This window comes from Atta colombica, unplaced genomic scaffold (genome assembly GCF_001594045.1).
Source record: "Atta colombica isolate Treedump-2 unplaced genomic scaffold, Acol1.0 scaffold46, whole genome shotgun sequence".
Lineage (NCBI taxonomy): Eukaryota > Metazoa > Arthropoda > Insecta > Hymenoptera > Formicidae > Atta > Atta colombica.
Genome location: NW_017259535.1, coordinates 676,925 through 686,422, shown reverse-complemented (window position 1 = coordinate 686,422; position 9,498 = coordinate 676,925). Strand labels below are relative to the sequence as shown.

General features: G+C 34.6%; 3 protein-coding genes across 7 annotated transcripts in view; 2 read left to right on the top strand and 1 right to left on the bottom strand.

Annotated features, from left to right (window-relative positions):
* Positions 1-1,031: 1,031 nt before the first annotated feature.
* On the top strand, positions 1,032-2,769 carry LOC108691428 (non-structural maintenance of chromosomes element 1 homolog). Of its 2 annotated transcripts, none has more exons than XM_018199185.1 (6): positions 1,032-1,061; positions 1,513-1,654; positions 1,727-1,922; positions 2,017-2,130; positions 2,200-2,323; positions 2,485-2,769. In XM_018199185.1, the coding sequence occupies exons 1-6, from the start codon at positions 1,058-1,060 to the stop codon at positions 2,604-2,606; spliced, it is 702 nt and encodes a 233-aa protein (XP_018054674.1). In that variant the 5' UTR covers positions 1,032-1,057; the 3' UTR covers positions 2,607-2,769. The 2 variants fall into 2 exon arrangements, with proteins under 2 accessions (XP_018054674.1, XP_018054673.1); XM_018199184.1 differs by lacking the exon at positions 1,032-1,061 and adding an exon at positions 1,146-1,421.
* LOC108691340 (coiled-coil domain-containing protein 174) lies at positions 2,757-4,782 on the bottom strand. Its single transcript, XM_018199037.1, has 2 exons — positions 4,718-4,782; positions 2,757-4,645 (listed from the first exon to the last, which is right to left on the bottom strand). The coding sequence occupies exon 2, from the start codon at positions 4,509-4,511 to the stop codon at positions 2,757-2,759; it is 1,755 nt and encodes a 584-aa protein (XP_018054526.1). The 5' UTR covers positions 4,512-4,645; positions 4,718-4,782.
* A 2,030-nt stretch (positions 4,783-6,812) lies between these two features.
* LOC108691425 (triadin-like) overlaps positions 6,813-9,498 on the top strand; it is a 4,143-nt gene continuing 1,457 nt past the window's right edge. For 2 of the 4 annotated variants that reach the window (XM_018199178.1, XM_018199177.1), the window contains exons 1-2: positions 6,813-7,867; positions 8,283-8,963. In XM_018199178.1, coding sequence (XP_018054667.1) covers positions 7,162-7,867; positions 8,283-8,935 — 1,359 coding nt within the window. In that variant the 5' untranslated portion in view covers positions 6,813-7,161 and the 3' untranslated portion in view covers positions 8,936-8,963. Of the gene's footprint in view, positions 7,868-8,282; positions 9,409-9,498 lie in introns of those variants that run through there. The other 2 variants (XM_018199179.1, XM_018199176.1) reach the window with 2 other exon arrangements.

The window sequence follows — 9,498 nt, the reverse complement described above, 5'->3', positions numbered from 1 at the left end:
GCGTCAGACGCACCGTTGAATCGTCATTCTCCGGACGACCGGAGAGAGCAATCGTGAATCCGTGACCTTTCGGATCGCAGCGCGGCGCGGCGGATCGCCCGTGATAACAGCCCGGCCGAAGTCACCGCAGATTTCTGATTCCTCGCAGAAGTCCGCAGGATCGCCAATTCCAGGTGGTTCACTTCTCACTTTCGCCGATCGCTCTTGTTTGCTCGGGAAACTCGTTAACTCCTGGTTAATCCGTCCGTCGATTACTCAACTATTTTACTACTATTGCCGCGCGTCGTAATTTCTCTTGCTATCGTTAAGCGTTCTATACCATTCTGCACCACCACGAACTCATACACGCATCTTCATATTGGGCTCAGGGTCGCGGCCTCGTCTCACCTCACCTCGCCTCACCTCACCTCGCGATTCGCGTCAGCCAACAACAGCAGCAGCAGCAGCAACCGCGGAGAACATAATTTCTATTCGTCGCGTCGTCGTCGTTGCGCCTAGTCGCTCTGTCGCTTCTCGCGATACGCCTTCATGACGCACGAGCTAACCGTAGGTCATAATGTCAGCGGCACACTCGCGACGCGCCGCTGCGATGACACTATATGCATCCGATGAAATCCGCTTCGTAGGCAGGGGATGACGAATGACAGGAAACGGATTAGGTGACCAGATGACAGCGGATGACAGCGCTGAGCGCGCCGTAAAGTGACGCGACGTCGGCTGATCTGACGTCATCGCCAACTGACCAATGTCGCCAACTGTCGCCAACTAGCGCCGCGTCATATGCGCTTTCTATCTGCGCATGAGCAATGATCATGATATGGAAAAAAAAAACTGTTCACAGTATTCGTCGCACATTTTTTTTGCTTGATTTTAATTTACTCTGATGTAATCAATAATTTGATCGAAGAGTGTTATAACGATTAAACTAAATGAGCTGCGGTCTTGATTGTGGACTGATTTTAGCTAAGAATAGAAAGAAGGAAAATCAAGAAAATCCTAATAATCTTAATTTCCTCATTGTGAATTAATTATCAAGAATAAAATGAGATATTAAAAAATGTGTAATATATGTATATTATGCTTTATTTGTTATAAAAAATAATTAGATTAGCATTACGAATATACAAGAGAGAGAGAGAGAGAGAGACTACAAATGCCAAGAATATATTTATGAATATCCTGTGTGTGCAACTTCATGGTGTACATCGCTGTGCATGCGTAGAAAAATCCCGCTTTGTAATTGCCATTTGTTTTCATTTGTTTAAGTCACAATTGCGTTAATTATAATTTTATTTAATTTTTCGAGTAAGTTGATCGAAAAATGTCTTACTCTGAACGACACAAGACTGTTTTGCAAGCTGTTATACATGAAGGTGCTTTACATGAGGATCGTGGAAAAGAATTAGTTATTAGGTTATTTGGTACGACAAGTTGATAATCCATTTTTTTTGTGTACAGTGTACAAAAAATACAATAAGAAAAATCAAATATCAAATTATCGATAAATTTCAGATCATAATAATACAGCACAAATATTAAGTGAAATAAATGCAAAATTACAACCATTATGCACGACCATAAAACGTATAAATTGCGAAGTTACTGGAGAGTTATATTGGATTTTTATGAGCACTGTACAAGACAAAACTGCTAGGTAACATCTATTTAAGTATTATTAACTTAATGTATTACTTTTACGAATTTTACAGTTATGTTTATTTTTCAGTTTTGTTTCTCATTTCTCACAAGCAGAATTAGCTCTCTTGCGAAATATTTATTCGGAAATTATTACTTCTAACAATAGCTGTGTATCGAGTACATTTTGCCTTAATTTATGTTCATCACTAAATGCAAAACTGACTAAAACTGATGCCGAATTATTTCTACTTGAAATGGTCGATAGACAATGGTTATGCTGCAAGGTAAATTTTTATATTATATAATTCTGATAGTATGTCTCTTAAGGTAAATATTATGGTAAAGGTAAATATTATGAAGATATTATGTATCTTTCAGGATGGTAAATATTATATGGGAGTAAGAAGCATAGCAGAATTAATGCAATATTTCAAAGATACTTATGAAGGGAATCTTCAAATTTGTACTTTATGCAAGCAGGAACTTTTTTATGTAATATTTTTTTGGGAATATTGAATGCGTGTATCTTTTACAACGATGATAGGTTTTATCATTTTGCAGGGTGACAAATGTAACAAATGTGATGCTAGTACACATGTTTATTGCCTCAAGAATTATGCAAGAAATCATAGTAGTTTGGGATGTCCTAATTGTCTTTTTTCTACGTCAAGACAAAATCTTTCTAGTAACTTTTCATCTTGTTTTTATTTTTTTATTATGTTTAACAATTTAACTATCGGTTATTGATATATTTATTATATCAATTTTCTTGTATACATATTCAAATTATTTCTTAATATTCAAGTACTGATTTTTTTGAAATATTACGAAAAATATTATTTATAGGTAATAACACTAGTTGTGCCATGGATGTTGAAAATGCCTCACAGACAAGTGTGGAAATACATGAGATAGCACAGTCTAGTCAAACCAGAAAATTGAAACGAAAACAGAATGAATTGATGTAAGATATTTTGTTTAATCAGTTACACAAAACTGTTTGGAAGAGACGAATGCCGCAAACTAAAGATTATATTAATTTTTATTTATATAAAATTAAATTATTATCTATATACAGTAAAATTACATTCAATATAATATTAACAAACAATACTTTATTATGCCCATTTACTATGACTTGCTTCGAATTTTTTTCTTAAATATTTGAGACCTGCCATAATATTATCTTCGTTTATACTTCGTGATAATGATTCTTGTTTGTTCGTATGAGTCACACTGTTGGAAGCTGAAGGTAAAATGTTATTTTCACCAGGAAGAGGGATATCCATAGTTGTTTGTTGTTCAGACATGTATATCTCAGAGTACCCACATACATTTTGTGAATAATTGCTGGATAGATAAGATAACGGATATGAAACTGTTGCTTGTCTCTGAGATAAGTTAGGTAAAGCCATGGTAGGAGTTAATGTCGCTCCTATTGTATTTTCAAATGATTCAGGAGAGTTATCAGTTGCATTATATTCTGGTAAATCGTTTTTATTATTCTGGCTATTGTTATCAATATCTTTCACAATTGAGACTGTTTCATTATCGACAGACTCATTACTACCTTCATAATTCTGTAAATTGTCATTAGATTCTTCAATGGATTCCTGGGAATCACAAGTCTCTGTGTTATCCAGTTCTTTATTTTCTTTATGGGTTAAATGTTCATCGATGCTTTGAGAACTGTTGTAAAATCCAGTACTTTTAAAGTTATCATAAACTGGCCCAAATTCACTAATTCTTTGCGCTCTACATTTATCCACCCATTCTTCTTGTGACATTATATGCCAGTGATTCTTCTTTCTTAAAAGTTCTCCAAAAGCTTTTATCTTATCTTCATCATTAGTCTTCTCTTCTTGGGTAGATTCATTGATACTTGTAGATGCATCATTAACTTTCTCCTTAGAATTTTCTTTCTCAGCAGACTCAACTTTGTTAGTGTTAATATCGTTATTTGAATTAATTAACTTATTTTCTTGAGCCAATTCCTCTTCTGTAGGTTCTGCTGGTAAGCCTGCTCTGATACGTTGTCTAATTCTTGCCGCCTTTAGTCTATTCTGTTCCAATTTCTCCTTCAATTCCTTCCTTTCTTTCATTTCCCTCTGCTTTCTCTCTGTTTCCTTTCTTAAGTTTGCCAGGTTTTCTTGCTGCTTTGTTCTCTTCTCTTCATCTTGCGAAAATGCATAGTAACCAACACCATGTGTTCGTGCTTCATCAAATAATATATCTTGATAATGTATGTCCACCTTATCCACAAGCTTTTGCGTTTGCTCCTCCCATTTTCTTCTCATGATTTCTATCTCAGGTTCTTTCTCTTGAACAGGATATTGTTCTTTAGCCTCTTCTTCTTTGTCTTCATCAATATGTTTCTTCATTATTTCATGCTTTATCAATTCATCTTTCTTTTGCATGTGTGGCAAATCCTCCCGCAAACATTTCCTTGTACGACCAAAACAATCCTGATACTCTACCCAATTTTCCTCTGACTCTATGGGATGTTCTTTATCAATCGTTTCATCCACAAATTCTTCATTGGATTCATCTAATTTATTCTCAAAATCAACAAGAAATTTATCATTATTATTTTTGGATTTCTTCAATCTTTCGTATAATCTCGCTTTGGCTTCCAGCATTAATTTTGACTTTTTGTGAGCGATGATATCCTCCGGATCCATAGATTTCTTAGCATTTTTTTCCATATTATCTGCAACAATCTTCTTGTTCTTTTTCTTATTCGACAGTGGTTGTGTATTAATAGACTCGGTTTTCAACTTAACCTCATTTACTTCAGCTTGTTTTCTTAACAGTTCTGCCTTTAGACCCACTAGGGATGAATAATTGACGTTTATCTTCTTTGTCATATTCATTGTTGCTTTATCAACTTGCAATACTATCTAAATATCTTGTTATTGTTCTTTATAAAAAAAGTTCTTTATAAAAAAACCAGAAATTGTTTATAAAAAACTTTGAACATGTGCCGATATAATTCACGTTTTTCTACCTGAAAAACAATATTATTTAATAAACAAATTTACTGAGGACGACATATATTTGTATGTTTGACAATACTTACATGAATTATTAGCGTCAATTATTTGACAGAAAGCCTAAGGCAGATGCTTTATGTACGATTATACAAATTACAAAAATAAATTTCATAATATTTCACAAACAGAAAATTGGAATGTTCATAACAAGATTTTTACGATTCTTCTTTTTGGAGATGACAGATGATTGCGGAATTAGGTTAGGTCACAGAATATATAAAACTTACTAGAGAGTGAATAGATCTGTTTTTTACTCTCACCAGTGCAATAAATTAAAGTAAAACAAACGTATATTTGTTGTGTACTAGAAACTCAGAAAGTACAGCAATAAAAAACGAATCTAATGATAGACAGATTTTCCAAAGAAAATCAAGGGAGAATGGAGTGGATTCTCTTCTCTGATTGGTTTCGCCATTTATCCGTTCATTTCTGCCAATGTGAATGTGTGCATGTATGTATGTACATACAACACTAGTGTGTGCAGCACCGTGGCTGGTCAAAGTCTCGCCACAAATGCTTTGAAGCATTTGATGCGTTAATTAGAAGAAAGAATTTTGCAAATTGATCAGTTAAAAAACGCTTCAAAGTATTTGCAGCATCGCTTGATTGTACCCTATGAATAGGCAATAGTAATCGACTCCCTGTTCTCTGTTCCTTGTTTCTTTTATTGTGCGGAGTCCCTTAATTAGAGCTTAATGAAAGCACAGTATAATCAGTAGGGACATTCCGTGTCGGCACCTTTGATCTCCGCATCGCAATCACGTGAGCCATGTTAACGTTTGAAAAATCCAGGACTGAAAGAGGATATAATGCCCCTTAAGTAATAATGTAATCCCACACTAAAAAATTTTACAAAAATTTTACTAACTAATGAACAAAATTAATTCGAAAATAGTAAGAACTAGTAGATAAATCAAATTTATTAAGTAATTATTATTAAATAATAATTATGAAACAAACATTTTTATTTAGTTTTTTTTCGTAAAAAAAAATATCAAAAATATAATATAAATTTTACTTACATAAATATAGATATAAAATAAAAAAAAATATTATATTTGTGGTTTTACCTAATTAAACATAATTATAAAAGTATATTAATAAATAATTATGTATACTGTATATTGTATATTGTATTATGTATATTTTTTAGAAATTTATGGCACAGCTCTTAAATTGTCTTCTTTTGCCACGTATATCTACTCAAACGGGATCTGTGTAATATGTACGTTTTTGCATCTTGCATTTCATTGGATTCGGTCCAAAATAAAAGCTACGCAACCATATCTGCGCAACATTTTTTCACTGAGTGTCTTTACTGATTATACTGTGGTGAAAGTGGCTCTTAGAGCCGATTGTTCCACCTTTTGGTAAATTTTGCTTTAACCTATTTAGTAAGTAGCAAGATTACCCAATCACATGCATGGATTTACCTCACAGATAAAATTTATTCCAAAAGATGGAACAATCGGCCCTTAAGCATCATGAACAGACTCACATATCTGGGTATAATTTCTGAACGAACTCCAGTATGGTAATCCTATGCGCGACAAAACGTGGAGAAGCCATTTTACTTCGGCGCGCGTCAAAACTTTTGAAAGTCACGTGATGCGTTTGAAAGTCATAATAGTCATATGTCGAAGACATTTATAAATCTTTCTTTCTTGCATCCATTGAGAAATCTCGCGACATTCTCGAATTTAGTTTTCCGAGTTTGAATTTCTAGAAAATCGTATATCGTATCATTACAGAAAATCAGCGCCTGATTTTCAAGCTGAAAAATTCCCAGCCGAAATTAAAGTTGCTAGAAAAACGTGGAAGGGGCGGGGTGAAGCGAAGAAGCAAGGAAGGAATTCAGGAAGAATTAAGAGGCCCATCTCTTATAAAGAAATCTTATATTGAAATGTACTGACAGTACTAAAAAAATCTATAGCATTTAGAAGCAATACTGAAAACCTACATCATAAATAACACCAATTATTTAAGTTTTTGATATATACTTTTAGAATGCACCATTGAAGTGCTGAAACGAAACGTCCAATAGAAGAATAGTAAGAAGAGGAGGAAGTCCTCGTGATCATTGCGACTCGACAGTTATTGGCGACGGTTATCAATTCGGAAGATCGATTCTCGATTGCTCGTGCAGCATCTAGAGCGCAGTTGCGCCGTTCGTTTTGGTTTGTGGTTCGTTGTCGACGTAGCGCGGTACCCTGGGAGAGAAGTAATATTCGTGATAGTGCTAAGCCGACTGGATCGGTGATTTCCGCAAGAAGTAGAGTGAGAAAAGTTCTTGTCGCTCCTCGTTATTCCTCGTGGCCAATTCCATCTTAGCCATCGTTCGATTAGCCTTCATAATTATTTTAGAACAACGACGGTGGTAGTGCACGCGGTCTCTCGTGGTCCAGCGAGAGCGGCTACAGCGACATCATCAAGAACAAGCCGGCGAATCAGTTGGAGCTAAATCTGCTAAATGGCACGGCGCAGGCAAGCGAAGCAGGCGGCAGCAGAAAGTGTCGTGGCTGCCGCTGATGGCAGTGTGACTCCACCGAAGAAGAGGAAAACAGCTGTAAAATCAGTGACTGCGGACGAACCAAAGCAGACTAAGAATAGAAGCCGGCAAGCAAAGACGACTAAGCAGGACAACGAAGTGGCTAGCGAGCCGGCGAGTTCGCCAAAGAAGTCACGCAGTAGACAGAGAAATGCCGCCGATACTATTACCGCCACGACTATCGCGAAAACCGGTATGAAAAGCAAATCTAAGAAACAAATCGACAAGGAATCTGAAGAAACGACGATAGAAAGCAACAATGAGAAAGTGGTTGAGAAAAAAACTCGCAGTGGCAAGGCTACAGCAGTGGTGAAAAAGGCGGGAAAAAAGGTGACTGAGACAAAATCAAAGGCTAAGATCCCAATTGTCAGGAAACAAACTAGAATCAAGGATGTAGAAAACAGCCCTGTTCAGAGGTCTCGTCGCGCGAAAATAGTTGAAGAAAATGATGCGCCAGCACAGCCCATTGTAAAGGCATCTAGGAAACGTAAAAATGTGGAGGATGCAAATGAAGCTATTGCAGAGATACAGATTATCAAGGAGAATGAGGAAGAGATAGAGGAGAATGAAGCAAAAGCCAGTAAAAAACTTCGTGGGAAACAGAAGAAAATAGAAATTTCTAATGCACGTAAGTTTCTGGAATTTGTATTTTATCTTACATTTTTCAGAATATTGTCATTGCTAATGAAAATTGACAAAGAGCAAAAATGGGAGAATTTTCATTTAAAGAAAATTCTAATAAATTTTTAATAAATTCCAATATGATATTCCAGCTGAATTTCTCAAGAAATCTGTAGCTTACAAGACATTACAGTTGTTCCATATAATTTAGATGTATAAATAAAAATGAGTAATAAACTAGTTTATAAAATTTACTGATCTATATATTGAAGTTTTTATTAATATCCACTAAACATCAAAGATTTCTATGACTAAATTTAGAATTGTCTACTTTCTATATTATTTGCAGTATTTGTTTTATAAAACAATTTTGTTGTTAATGTTATTTTAGCAATATTGTATACAATTTTTTGTTATTTTAGCTGTTGTGATCTTTAAAGGAAGATCCAGGAAGAATCCTGCAGAAGAAATTGTTAAATCACCACCAAAGAAAACAGAAAGAAAAAAACAAAATAGCAAGGAACAAAATGCAGTGATACAGAAAGATAATCCAAAAACAAAAAATGTGAAAAATGCAAAAAAAGGAAAGACACAAAAAGCAGCTTCCAAAAAAAAACTTAATGCTGTGGTAGAAGAGACCAATGACGATCAGGCAGAAGAATCAAATGAGGCAGAAGCGGTAACAATGTCTGAAGTGGATGTCAAAGAAAATGGAGAAGCACATATGGCAGAACCTAAACAAAAGAAGAGAAATGGGAAAGTAGGGAAAGCAACTGTAGCAATAAACGGAAAGCAAAATGGTAATGAAGCCAAAGGAAAACAGAAAAAAACACAAGTAGTTGCTGCATCTGTTGATGAGGAAGAAACAACACAGGAAGTAACTGCAGAGAATGAAGCTATTAAAACAAATGTAATATCAGAAATTGATGAAAATGATACAATTGTTTCCTCGAGTAAAGATGATATTTTAGAGAACGAAAAAGAAAAAGATGTCAGTGATGCAAATTTGATAAAAGAAGAGTCTATTACAGAAACATCAAATAATGAAAGAGCAGCAAGTTTTGTATGCTTTTAAAAAATACAGTACTATTAAAAAATGGATGGTAAGTTAAAGGACGGAAAATATCAACAATATTTTATATTTGACTAATAGAAACGCACATGAAGAACCGCGGTTATATGGGGAAGGAAAGAGGAGAAGGGTACAATCTGATATTTTAATATATTTATCGAAATATTTGCAGAGTAAATAAGGGGTTGGGTTTTAAGTCCTTGATCCTTCACTGTAGTTATGACTTGACTTCAGTATCGGATCCTATCAATCGAATCCTACGACTCTTAATGTTCTAAAAAGGATATTTATTTTTTTTTTTATAAAGAAAGAAACAAAAAAATATATGAATATATACACTATAACGAAAGTTTCACACCATTGTTTGTATTATTATATAAGAGCTTGTAATAGAGCGTGATGAAAATGTTACCGGAAAATGTTTCTAACAAAACATATTTTTTTAAAGATATCTTTTATCGAGATTGTGTAATATTGAATTTTCAGCTGTGTATCAATAACATATAGTGCCATAAGAAAGTTTGATAGGATTTATGCGAAATTTTTTATTCCTATCTGGGCAGCAC